The sequence below is a fragment of the Staurois parvus genome, unplaced genomic scaffold (genome assembly GCF_062004578.1).
Source record: "Staurois parvus isolate SC_StPar_1 unplaced genomic scaffold, SC_StPar_1.0 ptg000021l, whole genome shotgun sequence".
Lineage (NCBI taxonomy): Eukaryota > Metazoa > Chordata > Amphibia > Anura > Ranidae > Staurois > Staurois parvus.
This window is the reverse complement of record NW_028317817.1, coordinates 2,016,990-2,032,528: the sequence shown is the minus strand read 5'-3', so window position 1 is coordinate 2,032,528 and position 15,539 is coordinate 2,016,990. Positions and strand designations below refer to the sequence as shown.

The 15,539-nt window shown below is 40.1% G+C and overlaps 1 protein-coding gene across 5 annotated transcripts in view; it reads left to right on the top strand.

The window, feature by feature from the left end:
• CNOT10 (CCR4-NOT transcription complex subunit 10) overlaps window positions 1-15,539 on the top strand; it is a 188,172-nt gene that overhangs the window by 110,157 nt on the left and 62,476 nt on the right. For all 5 annotated transcript variants that reach the window (XM_089690736.1, XM_089690725.1, XM_089690729.1 and 2 more), the window contains one exon: window positions 13,270-13,383. In XM_089690736.1, coding sequence (XP_089546862.1) covers window positions 13,270-13,383 — 114 coding nt within the window. The remainder of the gene's footprint in view (window positions 1-13,269; window positions 13,384-15,539) is intronic.

Sequence of the window (15,539 nt, the reverse complement as noted above, 5' to 3'; positions counted from 1 at the left end):
CACAAGTAGTATAGTCACTACGGTGACACTGTACTGCTAGGGTGACAGTATGTTAAAAAAAAAACATCAATAATATAAAAATGTAAAAAAATTTTTAAAAAATTATAATTTTTGGTTATAAAATAATTTGGGTTTTTTTTTTTTTTGCTAAAAAGATAACGGAATACATTTTGGCCAAGATTTATGAAGAAAGATTATTTGCTAAATTTTATAAGAAAAACTGTTTTTTTTTTTTCTTCAAAATGTTTGGACTTTTTCATTTATATAGCAAAAAAATAAAATACCAGTGGTGAATAAATACCACCAAAATAAAGTTTTATCTGTCTAAAAAAAAAATGATAAAAAATGCATATGGGTACAGTGTTGCATGGCCGCGCAATTGTCATTCAAAGTGTGATAGCACTGAAAGCTGAAAATTGGCCTGGAAAGGAAGGGGGTGAAAGTGTCTGGACTTGAAGAGGTTAAGGAGCAGGATGGAAATTTTTTTTCTTGAAGTTTTGTTTTTGTTTTTGTTTTTTTTTTTTACAGTGCCTGGTTTTTGTTAGAATGTTAAAATCAAACACAATTTTGAACTACTTTTGAGCAGCTGAGAATTTGTTTGAAAATTCACTGGCGTATGGTCAGCTTAAGAAATGCAGGAGTAGACATGTCTATAGTCCAGCAGACCTAGCTGGCCACACTGGTTGTGATTTTCTACCAGCAAAGACACTGTTCTGTCAGCACAAATAGAAATTGGGAGCACACTGGATTTCTGGCAGATCAACAGGTATCTTCTGTACTTGTAGGGTTTAAAAGAATAAAGCCTAGGGAAATGTACATGTGTTGCAGATAGGTACATTTTATTTTTAATTTTATTTTGCTATGAAATGCGCTTCAACAGACTTGCATACTGAGAAGGAGCTGTAAAATAGAATGGTTGCAATGCAGGGAGTAGAATCTGTGCATGTAATGATAACATATGGCTTTCCACATGCCCATATATGATTAGCAATTTCTATATAGATGTTTTTAAAACAGATACACACATTGATATTATTTACAACAAGCCCATCTTCTTTCTATGTACACCTAAGAAAAAAATGTAATTTGCTATATGTAGCAGAGTTGCCTGTTTACCCTGCATAGCTCTTGGCAGAACTGAAATGAACTTTCTTCATTACTACAAAACATTTGTGTGCTCTCAGATTGGATGTGACATCTGGGAAGGGACACAGCAGTACTTGCACAAATGGGCTTCACGACCTGTGTGCAGCATAATTAAAGTGTAAGCCTCCTGGGAATAAAAGAATAAAGGCACCCCCAGGCCTTCCCATGAAATATATGACTTACTGTTAGACCAAAAGCGGGCTTGACAGTTACCAGAAGGTTGCAGCTGTAAAAGCCCACCTACCTGCAGGAGAGTCATGTTCAGTGTTCTCACGAATCTCTCAGCCAGCTCCACGTGAGGCCAGCAAAACATGATCTCTCCAGCTTCCTACAAATCACCTCTCCAGCTTCAGGTTTCATTCTGAAGCATTTGCTTGCAACAGTGAGCAGTGTTACTAAAAGCAAAATTAAGTGATTATCTCTGTTTTTATTTCTTTTTTCACTTGTTTGTAATTGCTTAAGAAGTTTAATTGATTTTCAGATCTGAAATGCGGCTAGCCTTAAATTTCTCTATAACCATACTAAAGATACTTAAATATAATATAAATCGGTGTGGTAAGATTTGAAAATGTGTGTGAGAAGAAGCTGAGAGAAAAGATGTTCCATTTAGTGCAGCTGCTGCTTAAAGTGAACCTGATGCTAGCTCAAGCTAATGCTAATTTCTGAAGGGCAATGACTCCAAGTATCTGCGTTAAATTTCATATAAACCTTTGCAACTTTTATGTCCTTTTGGTGCCAACTTGCCTCTTTCCCCAGGGTATAAATCAGGTCTTGTCTCATGACCAGTTATTTGTTACCTCTTCCACTGCTCTACCCAGAAAATGTAATTGGGTTATTTTTTCCCTTTCATTTAAAGCAGTGGTCTCCAAACTGCAGCCCCGGGGGCCTGATTTTGGCTCTTTGCTTGCTAATATCTGGCCCTTGGGACACTATTCCATCCAATGATACCACCAGTGGTGCATAATACCTCCCAATGACACCAACAATAGTGCACTATTCCTCCAAATGACACCAGTGATGGAGCAAAATTCCTTCCAATGAAATTACAATGGGGCACAATTATTCCCAATGACACCAATGATGGGACACTATTGCTTCCAAGGACACCAATGATGGGGCATTATTCCGCCCACTGACACTAAATGTGAGGCATTGTTTATTCCCACTGATGCCAAGACATTTTCTACTCCAACTGGCCACAGTCCGGTCCCCCTAAAATCTAAGGGAAAGTAAACTGGCCCTTTGCTTAGAAGGATTGGAGACCCCTAATTTAAAGGGTTAGTTGACCTTTAGAGAAAATAAGTTGAACTAACATCTGACACCCTCCCCACCCCCATTGTGCTGCTTGCTGAGCTGTCAGCACCCTCGCAGCTGCTCCAGCGGTCCAGGCATTTGAAACCCTCACTCTCCTCCGTGTTTCTAGGATGAACCACATGGATTCAGAATCCACCTGGTCCATCCCAGAAGCGCTGCCCTGAAATTAGTGGGAATTTAAAATCCATGAGCCGCTGAAGCTGCTGTGGGGATGCTGACAGATTGGTAGTCATGGTGGCAAGTACAGCAGGTACTGGGAGGATGTCCGGTGTTCACATTTACAGTTTCTGTAAAGATGAACGAACACTTTTATAATTGTATACCTACTGATCCCTATACTGCCTTTTCCTCCTTCACTCTCCAGCATTCATGTGCTTCCTTGTGACACCAGTGACAGCACTGTGCCCCAGTGCTGCCTCCTGGGAACACCAAATAATAAAAATCATCTCTAAATACACTTTTGCTCAGTGCTAAAATGCAATATATTGATTATAAGAAAAGTGGATCTAAATAAATCCTCTTCCACGTTGGAGCAATTTTTTGTTACCAGTCTAAGCACTGTGTCACAGGTAAAATTCTCTCATTCAAAAGTTGCATTAATCTGTTGCAAGTTGCACACACTGAAGACTTTTAATAAGTGTCTAGGTCACTCTTTAAGAATTCCAAGGTCTGTATCAAAAGCAACTGTCTCTTTTTTTTTTAAATAAAATACTTTAACTTTTTTATCCTCTGTTGTATCTCACTGCTGCTAATCTCTGGCAGTGTCTTAGCAGCCACTTCCTATCAACATGCATGTATTTCAGTAATGTCTGCATGGAATTTCTGAGGGTGGGTTTCCTGTTAGGTGACAACAGGGGACTGTGCTTGCTTATACTAGGTTGAAATGGTCACTTGAAGTCTTCATTGGAAGCCAAGGTGACAGTTCTGCAAAGCAAGAGCATAGTTGGGTGATGGCAAAATAAATTAAAGTGGTTGTAAAGGCTTATGGTTTTTTACTTCATGCATTCTGTGCATGAAGGTAAAAAACCTTCTGTTCGCAGCAGCCCTCAGCCCCCACTAAAACTTAAGCTTGCTACATTATACAATTTTTCTTGTACAAGTTTCCTTTAGATTTGCTAAAACCATATAATATAAGGTCAAGCCAAAACGCATTCAATTTGTATGTAATCAGGAAGGCCCTTGCACTACATAGTTGAAGTCCCATCTCGATCCAGTGATATACACGAGAGCCTCGGCTCTCCTGGGTTTCTACCTCATTGGCTGAGACAGCAGTGGTAGCCTTTGTAAAATGTGGTGCTGCGCTAATACACTATATGTGAACCCCAATACTTAATATACAATAAATAGGTGAACAATATCAATAATAAATAATCGATAACTAAGTCAAATAGGACACACCCCACAACCTCTCCACCCCCTCTCCAAAGTAAGATTATCCACAAATATATACAATATTAATGCACATATATTAAATGCCGTGAAACTGAGAACTCCTGAACGACAACACCAGTGAAAAAAATATAGTGACCTAAACGCATGTAAACTTTACATGCCCTGGATAAACTGGTGTGAAAGAAATAATAGTGGTCCCACTGAGGGATAAAGACAAAGGGAATCGGTGAAACCACTTTGCTGTGGTTTAACACAAGGAGTGGTTTCACCCATTTCACTTTGTCTTTATCCCCCAGTGGGATCACTATTATTTCTTTCACACCAGTTTATCCAGGGCATGCAAAGTTTACATGCGTTTAGGTCACTATATTTTTTCACTGGTGTTGTCGTTCAGGAGTTTTTCGCAGTTTCACAGCATTTAATATATGTGTATTAATATTGTATATATATTTGTGGATTATCTTACTTTGGAGAGGGGGTGGAGAGGTTGTGGGGTTTAAGTCTTATTTGACTTAGTTATCTATTATTTATTATTGATTTTAAGGGGATATTGTTCACCTATTTATTGTATATTAAGTATTGGGGTTCACATATAATGTATTAGCGCATTACCACATTTTACAATTTGGGTTGACCATTTTTTTGGTATATGGTTAGGTGTTAGCAGCTTTAGTCACAGGTTCACCTAAGCGCAGGAGGACTTTGAATATAGTGGTAGCCTTTGGCTCCTTCTACTGTCAATCACAGCCAGTGAGCCAATGAGAAGAGAGGGTGGGCTGGGCTGAGTTGTGTTCCATGTGTGAATGGACACACAGAGCAGTAGTTTGAGAGCGAGCCTGCTCGGGTGCCGCCATAGCTTGCTGTGCGGGGACTAGGCAGGAGGGAGGGGCCAAGAGCGCCAGCGGGGATCCAAAGAGGAGGATTGGGGCTGCTCTGTGCAAAACCACTGGACAGAGCAGGTAAGTTATTTTTAAACAAAAAACAAAATCTGCCTGTAATAGCACTTTAAAGTGTCATGTTAAAACAAATGGGATTTTATCAATGGATTAATGTATCATCCTTCCTACATCCTTGTCTGTATATGTGAAAATTGTTAAATAAAGAAAATATTTTGAGAAAAAAACATGAGATTTTAGTTACTATGTTTAAATAAGCTTTATATAATCATCTACTAGCATGCTGTAAGCCTTCAAAAAGACATAGCATGGATCTAATTCAGTGGTGAAGAGCCTGTGCTTCTGCTTTAAAAAAAAAGGAATTTTGGCTGTCTCCATTTCTGTTTATATGTTCAAAGTCTTCACACTTGGCCATTTGAACTCTGGAGGAAAGTTAGATAAGCCATGCAGAACCATGATCCTCCCCCCACAGCAAATATCACATGAAGTGCCTAGGCATTGGCCAGCAGTGGAGAGAGCCTGGAACAGCATTTTGTTTGCAGCCTTCCTATTGCTCTTTATCAATTCCAGCAAGATGGGTTACGTAAATCTAAAGCCAATACTTGGATAAAATAAGTCATTGGTAAAACGCCAACAGTTTATTTGCTGTGTCCCTTTTAAGACATTTCTCTTTACTTCCTGTCTTGTAAAGATAAGAAAGTAAGAAGACATTTCTCCAAAGTTCTCCCTATTGGAAGATTTCCGCTCTAATGCTATTCTGGTAACAACCCAAAAAACCTGACCGAGGTCTTAACCTTTCACCAACACAGTTTTTGCCTTTTTTCATACATTAGCTTAGCTTTGTGTAAACACTGGAGTTTTGCTTCACTTTGACTATTACATGATTAGAGTTGCAATTTGAACAGAGCAAAGCCAGCACAAGATGTTGATAAAAAAGACCAGAGATGTATATTTGATATGAAATGGATTTTGGTGCTAATGAAGTGTGAACTAATTAATGACTTTGCTTTGGCAGTGAACAAGCATCAGTCCTGACTGGTGAAACAGTGTTATAACAGTCATGAGCAGCATCATCTTGTGCCACATTAAATTAAATGATTCCGATTTCACTGGGTATGTCATCCACTTCTCTATGTTTTAAATGATTAGCCGCCATTACCAGCCCCTTTAAGTGGTTACTGCTAGCTCTATGACATAGTAAATGCCATTTCTGTGTAAACGCATTGTACATTCATACTTTCTGCATGCTGATGCTTTGGTCCCACAATGCTCTGCTGTGGCGTATGTTGGCACTTCATAAATAAATAGTTTTGTAAGCACTCCTGACTTAGAAACATGTGAGAAGCAAATGCCTTGTGCAGAGCTGAAGGTGATAAGACCTGAGATTTACCACGTCCCCTTCCTGCATCACACAGAAAACATTCCTGTGAGGAAATCCGAGCCACACATTTACTCCTTCAAACAATCACACAACAGGATATGAGCATATTAAGTTAAGCCAGTGACTTCTGCTATAGACCCAACAGACAGCCCTTCATTTACTGGCTGCAGCCCTAATTGGAGTACTGCCATTAATTTAACATGCTCATGTTGTGTTGCCTATTTTTATAGTATAATCCTGGAAACTGCAGAGAAAATCAATAAAGAACATGGCATTTAGTTAAATGTGTAGTACTTTCTTATTAATTCGTCAGCAATAGTTTAGTATCAGAAAGCTGGAATTCTGCACAGAGTGGGAAGGATATACAATTCAATTTTGAATCCATTCACATTAAAGCAAAACAGTGCTTTGCTTATGAGGGTAAAGCAACAGGTAATGGAAGCTCCACAATCAACGCATAACCACCTTTTCTGCAGCTCCATTCAATGACAGAAACAAATAAATATCTGTAAACTCCTGGTATGTGGGAGTGTGTAACATGCTTTCTTCTCATTTGACGGCTCTGGTTTCTGTCGGTTAGCCACTTATGCCCATGGAGCTGGAATGAGAATCCTCACCCCTGTGTAAGCTCTTAGTCATGAATTGCAACTTACACAGGGCTTCATCTCTATCTCATCTTCAGCTAATGGAATAGCAAGGACTCAAAGGGAGTTTTTTGCAGATGAGAGGATCCAGGCCAGTGAACCTGTTGCTTTGTTCTTCACTTTATATATATATATTTTACAGCTCTAGACAATAGCGTATTTATTTGGCCCATGTGGTGAAGGGTTTTGTGTGTTTATGTAAAGTATTTGTGATTAAAAAGGAAACGAGGAAATCTCAACAGCAATAGGTACTGGCAAAACAAACTGACCTGAGGTTCTAACCCTACCTTATGTTGTCCAAAAACTAAACATCCTTGGCTGATATTGTACCATTTTAAAGGATAAGTTCACTTTTAATAAATTAAATAAATGCACATCTTTTTATTAGGAGCCTGTAAAGCATTGCACCCGCAATCAGCAGTTTGGGGGTGCAATGCATGCCTCATACGAGCAAGCAATTACATAATGATGGGAACCATCAATGAACTACCTAGAGAGCTCACCAGTGCTCTGGTAGTTCATTTAAAACTACAAGCCGTCTAAATCTGTCAAGGTAACAATCTTTCTAGAGGCTGTATTTCTACGGTGTATGCCCTTCTTGCTGATCCGAGTTGTAAACTCCTCTATATGTCCCATTGGGAAAGGGACCTGCATATCAATTATGATATATCAGCCTGGCGAGTTATAGCCTTCGCATTATCCAAAGTTTCTATCAACACCACCTTAACTTAAGCAAATTATAAAACATTATTGAGGTGGTACCTTGTCCCAACTCGGATTGCGAAAATGCATCCGCCTACTTCTCCAATGTGCTTTTGGCGTTGTGGCCAGATGGGGGTCTATGTTTCACGTCTGGTGGCAATTCCCAATAGTAACTAGATTTTGGATCCGCATATTTAATTTACTCTATACGGTGATGGGGGTGAATGTCCATAGGGCTCCAGAGATGGCCCTCTTCCATAAATATCTCACTACGATACCAAAGAACTCCCTTAAACTGCATATCTATATGCTGTTAGCAGCAAGAATTACTATAGCTAAACACTGACAGAGTTCTATTATTCCACTTGAATATGTTAAAACTAAATTGAACTGGATCATGATCAACGACAAACTTACCTGTATTCTACACAACAATACTACTAAATTATACAAAATGTGGGACCCATGGATTCAATATATCTCTGTACATTGATCCTTCCCAAGGTGACCCCCTTCCTTCCTTCCTTCCTTCTTCCTTCTTCCCTCCTTCTTCTTCCCTCCTTCTTCTTCCCTCCTTCTTCTTCCCTCCTTCTTCTTCCCTCCTTCTTCTTCCCTCCTTCTTCCCTCCTTCTTCTTCCCTCCTTCTTCTTCCCTCCTTCTTCCTCTTCCTTCTTCCTCTTCCTTCTTCCTCCTCCTCTTCCTTCTCTTACTCCTTGTGGTTGGGTGAGCCCATTTGTATTTGTTCTACAACATTTATCATGTTTTTCTTAATGCTTATTCAACGCGCTTCATGAAGCTATAAATATTAAGTCTTGTGATATATCATGACATTTGTCTTTGATGTTGTTTGTATTTCGAAAACTTTTCAATATTAATCATTGGAAAATAAAACTGCAAGCTGCAGGACAACAACCCCGAACATACAGCCAATGTCATTAAGGACTATCTTCAGTGTAAAGAAGAACTAGGAGTCCCATAGAGCCCTGATCTCCACATCATCAAGTCGGGGATTACATGAACAGACAGAAGTATTTGAGGCAGCCTACTTTCACAGAAATCTGTGGTTAGTTCTCCAAGTTGTTTGGAACAACCTACCTGAATTGTTCCTTTGCTTTCAAAACAGCATCAGTTTTTCAATTCTTTTAAGTACACTTGCACACAGTTTTCAAAGGGTGGCCACACCAAATATTGATTTGATTTGAATTTCTCTTCTGTTCATTTACTTTCCATTTTGTTAATTGATAAAAAAAAGTGGTATTATAATAATGTGGAAGCAACTGGAAACAGCAACTCAGCCACGAAGTGGTAGGCCACGTAAAATGACAGAGCGGGGTCAGCGCATTCTGAAGCGCACAGTGTGCAGAAGTCGCCAACTGTCTGCAGAGTCAATAGCTAAAGACCTTCAAACTTCGTGTGTCCTATTAGCACAACAGTGCATACAGAGCTTCATCGAATGAGTTTCCATGGCCAAGCAGCTGCATCCAAGCCTTACATTACCAAGTGCAATGCAAAGCGTCAGATGCAGTGGTGTAAAGCACACCACCACTGAACTCTAGAGCAGTGGAGACATGTTCTCTGGAGTGACAAATCACGCTTCTCTGCAATCCGATTGACGTGTCTGGATTTGGCGGTTGCCAGGAGAACGGTACTTGCCTGACTGCATTGTGCCAAGTGTATAGTTTGGTGGAGGGGGGGATTATGGTGTGGGGTTGTTCTTCAGGGGTTGGGCTTGGCCCCTTAATTCCAGTGAAAGGAACTCTTAAGGCGTCAGCACACCAAGACATTTTGGACAATTTCATGCTCCCAACTTTGTGGGAACAGTTTGGGGATGGTCCCTTACTGTTCCAACATGACTGCGCACCAGTGCACAAAGCAAGGTTCATAAAGACATGGATGTGTGAGTTTGGGGTGGAGGAACTTGACTGGCCTGAACAGAGTCCTGAACTCAACCCAATAGAACACCTTTAGGGTGAATTAGAGCTGAGACTGCGAGCCAGACCTTCTCCTCTGACATTGGTGATTGTCCTCACAAAATCGCTTCTGGAATAATTGTCAAACATTTCCATAGGCACACTCCTAAACCTTGTGGACAGGCTTCCCAGAAGAGTTGAAGCTGATATAGCCGCAGTATTCAACCCTACCGACAGACTGGAATGCCATTAAAGTTCATGTGTGTGTAACAGTAGGCGTCCCAATACTTTTGGCACTAGTGTGCGCGTGTGTGTGTGTGTGTGTGTGTGTGTGTGTGTGTGTGTGTGTGTGTGTGTGTATATATAATTAAATTCTACTCCCTTGCTTCCGTTTGGTGGAGTAAACAACCAGCACCCAATGATGTAGATGAGTAAGATAGTAGCATGAACAGAACTTGAAGTAGAAGAGCAGTACAGGTGAAGATGACAATGCTGGATCTGATGGGCTTGCAAGTGTTCCTATGCAGCATTAAAACTGCAACAAGCACTGAACAACAAGTCGGTAACCAAGAATTTTAAGCCAAACCAATTTTTTTTGCTTTGTTTTGGATAGAGAGAAGGATTATTGGTTCTTTTGTGGTCTGCTCTCTGTGGTGTAGATTTTCCTTTACTTCCTGTTACAATGATCAAAACCATTGGGACAGGAAGTAAGAGGGAATCTCTCCATCAGAGACACCGTTGATCATTTTCTGACAGACGTTCCCCACCATACTACTAAACATAAGTGTTTTATTGCTGTCTGTGTCTCTGTAGTAGAGATTCCCTCTTACTTTCTGCCCTGGCAACAATTATCATGGATGGGAAGTGAGTGGAAATCCCCTAAGCAATTAAAAACCTTATGAGACTTTACACTCCTACGTAATCCAAAATTAGAAAAACTGTTTTGACATTACTCTAGAATCCTGCAACCCCCTGATTTGATTAAAAGGGAATTGTATACTAGAGCTGTCCATACACTAGTAGATTTTGAACATTCATACTAACGTTTATACAAAGATTCGATGACTTAACAAATTACGCTCAAAAGTAGTACAAAAAAATGTTTGGTTTTAACATTCAGTTTTGGAGTGGGTTGACTTTCCCAAACGAAAACCACATTCGTTGTTAAACATTCTTTACTGTTCCTTCACTTTTTCTCATCATTGCAGTTAAAAAACTAATGTCCATTTGACCCCACTAACAAATAGAACATCAGACAAATTTTCCTATTTGAAATCTGACATTTCAGTAATAAAGTTTTAAAAAAGAGAAAATGCAAGTCAACACTGCCCCCCATCTTTCCCAATTTTCCTGTGTGCCTAGTGTGAACCAGCTGTTAAATGTGCAAATCAGAAGCTGAGATTTGATGATCATTATGAAAAATGAAAATAATTTTTCACATTACGAAGACTTGGTTCACACACTACTGCGACCTGAAAGTTGTGCGACTTCCTGATGTTTTGCTGGTGGCAAACTGATGCGTCTTGAGTTGCTTTTTTTTTTTTTCTGACCGATTTTTTTTTTTTTTTTTTTTTTTTTTTTTTTGAATTTCTAACGAAATCCAAATTTTCGGAATGGCCACCGCTTCCCTAATAGCCGATGACTTATCAACTGTCATCGTGTTTTCCGCTGACAGGTGTATGTAAACAAAAGAATGCCGGCAATTAAAAAATGTTTTTAAATCAAACTGTGTGCCCCCCCCCAGTCCATACCAGGCCCTTCTGGTCTGGATTTTAAGGAAAACACAGTGTGAAAATTAAAAAAAAAATAACTCTGTGCGGTCCCCCAAAATCTGTACCAGACCCTTATCAGAGCATGCAGCCTGGCAGGTCAGGAAGGGAGTGATGGGAAATGAGTGAGCGCCCTTCCCCTGCACCGTACATGCCCCTTCAAATGGGGGGTGCTTTGAAAAAGGGGGGCTCCCCTTCCCCCAAAGCACCTTGTCCCCATGTTGATGGGGACAAGAGCCTCTTCCCCGCAACCCTGGGCTGTGGTTGTAGTAGGAGGTCTGCAGGGGGATGACATCGGAATCTAGAAGCCCCCTTTAATAAGGGGGTCCCCAGATCCTGCCCCCATGTGAATGAGTATGGTGTACATATCACCTATTCATTTACCAAAAAAAGAATAGTGTAAATAAACACAGGAAGCAGTCTTTGACAAGTTTTTTATTACAAAAAAAAAAAGTCCCCCAAAGTAGGTCCAATGTCATTCATGACGCCCCAAGCAATAAACATAGAAAAAAAATCCACAAGAGCTTCGCACCCAACTCTGGCCCCCGCCATCTTAAAAGCTAAAGGGACGGGGCAACCCGATGACCTCACCGGGTGACCCTGCCCCCTTGTGATGTCACCAACTGGGGTATACTGAATGATGTTACAAGGGGGCCTGCCTTTTTTTGTTTTGTTTTTCCCTTGGTTGACGTTGGATCTACTTCTGGGGACAATTGTTTTTTAATTTTTTATCTTTTTAATAATGGACCTGTCAAAAACTGCCTCCTGTGTTTATTTACACTACACTTTTTTTTGTGAATAAGTAGGGATAGAAAAAAAACGAAACATATTTTTCAAAAAGTGTTTTGGATCCAAATCACATCCATATAGATGTGTTGGCACAAGTTGGATAGAAGTCCTCTCGAAGTAGTACAGGAGCCTTTTCTAAAGTCGAAGAGACTTCAGTAGTACTAATTAAGACAGCTCTCATTGACTAATATGTTATTTCACATATCATGCAACTTGGGGTCTCACAAATCTGATCTTAAGTCACAGCAGTGTGAACCGAGCCCCAGCAAAAGTACTTTGTTTTCAGAATTTCATTGCATTTTTGATCTCCTAGTGGCCTCCAAGTTTCATATTTGCTTCTGATGTTTTGATTTTAAAATTCTGATTAATTTAAAAAAAAAAATAAGCTTCATACCTTGCAGTGCTTGACTAGTGTAGCAAATAGGTGCTCCTAGTGACTGCAATGGATGTCACCATCCGTGCCAGGATGAAGAAACAAGAGTCCATTCCTCAAGGCTGCATATTGTAAAAGGGACTCTCCGTCTTATCTGAAATTTATTGATAATGCAATCATCCCAATTGCCTAAATAGTGCATGCATGTAGCTGCTTTTTTTTTCTGGTGGTATCAACTGCATGAGGCATTACTTGATGTAGATCTTTCTATAAACCCCAAAAGAAAAAAGGCTGTGTCCCAAGGAAATGTTTGTCTGCATAGGATTGATCAAAAATACCTATTTGAAGTATGGGAACAAATCTTATCTGGAGCACAGGACATCTTTTGTCTCCTGTTCCATGGTATTCAAAAACAAAAGTGTTTAATGTCTGTTGTTTTGGTTGCATTTATTACTGTTAGGGAATGCATAATAAATGAAAAGTCTTAGTTGAACTTATGTTGTACCTAAATTATTGCCATTTGGATAGAGTAGGGGAGGTTTATAATCCCTTTCAGTTTTTTTTGCCATCTGTGTCCCATTGGGAATGTTCCCTTCATTTCCTGTCCCATAGCCAAAACAGTGAGACGTGAGAGGAATTCCCTCCAAACTGAGGAAGTTCCAGGGTGTCTCCAGAACTAGTGTCCCCATTGGAAGATTTACCCTTTATTAATGTTCTAGTGTCAACCCAAAATGTGGGGTTTTCTTTTACTTTCACTTTCAACACAAAGAGAGGGTAAATCTCCTTAATGGGGGCAGAGATAACAATACAAACTCACAGGTGTTCTAATCCCTCACTATTCTATCCCCCCCCCCCCCCAAAAAAAAGTGTTTTTCCTTTAGTTATACATTAAATTGCAATAAATCAAAGTGTGGATTTTACTCATTTTTTTTCTTTTTTTAATTTCTTTATAGGTGTTCCGTCCTTGCTTGTAGTGCTTATGTTGCTTTGGCATTAGGTGATAACCTTATGGCCTTGAACCATGCGGACAAGCTACTTCAGCAGCCACGATTGTCAGGGTCCCTCAAGTAAGTTTATTCTTTTTTGATCAATAGTATTTGTTAAATGTCACCACAGGGTGGAGCTGTGGACATGTTTTAAAAAAGACTAATGCCACGTCCAATTATCAAATGGTTGTTATTTTTAAAGGAAAGAGAAGATTGACTTTTTAGGCATTCTTTCTGATCACCTAAAGATCATCCTGACACACATTGAAACAGTTCCTTCTAATATTTGGCTTCTCAGACAGTACTGTACTTTAGAAAGGTTTTGTTAACTTAAAATTTAGCAATTTTATTATGGAGTTTTTGCTGGTCATACTGCTCATTTGTGATTGTAGACTACAGAAGAGAATAAAAGAAGCTGTTATTTGATATGGAAATCATCTGATATGGAGTCATCTGTGTTGATATATAGAGACCTTTTCATATTCACCTGGACACTCTCCAAATAAAAAGAAAGGAGAATAGTGGAAGCTTTTCTGACTAATAAAGCAATTATCAGGCTTTGTGTAATCTATTTAAAGACTTTTACATTCGAGTCTAACATGGAGTACAGGTTAATTTTAAAGAAGGACTATCACCACATGCACAGAATATTTGTTAAACCCCAGAAGGGATCCTGTGCACGTAGAATTTGTCCACGCAAGCTAACAAGAACACAAGTCAGGTAATACACTCGGTGGCTCATAGGTATTGTTGTCAGCTTGTGTTTTTGCAAATTGTTCTTCTTACCACATACGTTTACAAATTCTTCAATTGAACTGCATTTAAATGCTGAATGAAATTAGCATTAGAAATTAGTGTATTAATTGTTGCATTATCCACATGGCATATCAGGGTGTTGTGGTTTCCTTCTCTACATGGTATATATGTCTTATACTGCTTTCAAATGCATTTTGAAAATTTGCATTATTTTTTCATTTTCAACTACAGTAGAATTGATACAATGTGAATTGTACCCTTTCTCTATGAAAAAAAAAAAAAAAATAAGATTAAACATAAGAAATGTATGTTGGGTTATCAGCAAGATGTTAGCCCCTGCCTCAGCTCCTCTATGCTCTCAGGGTATCTCCATCTTCGGATATCTGGATGCCTCCTGCTGAAGAAACAATGGGTTCAGGCCTTGTCAGTCAATGTCCATTGGATAGTGCAGAGCCTGTTGAGGTTTGGATAGATCCTAGTTCTCCAAACGTCAGCGCTGGATCTCACATACTGCTTGGAGCATCTGGGCCTAACTTTGGATACGACCCTGAGGACAGACCTCTCAGCTTCAAGCTCACCCAACCAAGATTGAAACCGTGCCAAAGCCGATGCCTATATCAACCATCAAGGGGCCAACACACATCGCATAGCTTAACCTCTTGGCGCTGGCTGAACGCAAATGTGCGGCCTCCCGGCATCTGGGCCTAGACGCCGAGCCACCGTACATTTACGTTCTATAAAAACAAAAAAACCCCGTGCTGAGAGCACACGCTCCCAGCACACGTGTCCGGTACTCATGGAAAGGTCCCGATCTCCTCTTTCGATCGGGACCTTTCCCGATCATGTGACTGCCATGACACACGGCAGTCACATGACCCTAAACCCTGCTCTGCCTTCTGAAACCCTTAAAGGGCCGGGAGGCGCCGGCGCCAAGGGGTTAAAGAGAAGTGAACCTCATTTTAGCTGAGGTGGAATTCAGTGTTCCTCAGTGCATCAAGCAAAGAATATAAGCTAGTGTACTTTCACAGTCATCAGTGTCTGGTTCTAGGGGTATGGGTGCTTTGCTCGTAGGTGTTTCAATGTGGAGGTTGCCAAGCATAAACTTTCTTATGTCAACAAAAAAAACTGTACAGGTATCAAGTAATCCTCAGGCTTTAGCAGTGGATGCCCTGTTGACTCAGAGGAATCAGTTAAACTTGATCAGTTTAACTTGATCTACACATCCCTCAGCAAAAGCTTATTTTTCGTCTGCTTCGCAGGATCATGAGGGAGGGTATTCCAGTGATCCTTTTTGCACTGAACTGACCCAGGAGGATATGGTACTCAGACATACTTGGGCTCTTGATGGACTCTCCTCAGGCTCTCCCAGATTGTCCGGGTTTTCTGTCCCAGTGCCTGGTTCACTCTCTTGCTTCCTAGATGTTTGCTTTAACTGCCTGGCCTCATGATCCCTACACTTCTGAATGCTAGGTAATCAACCT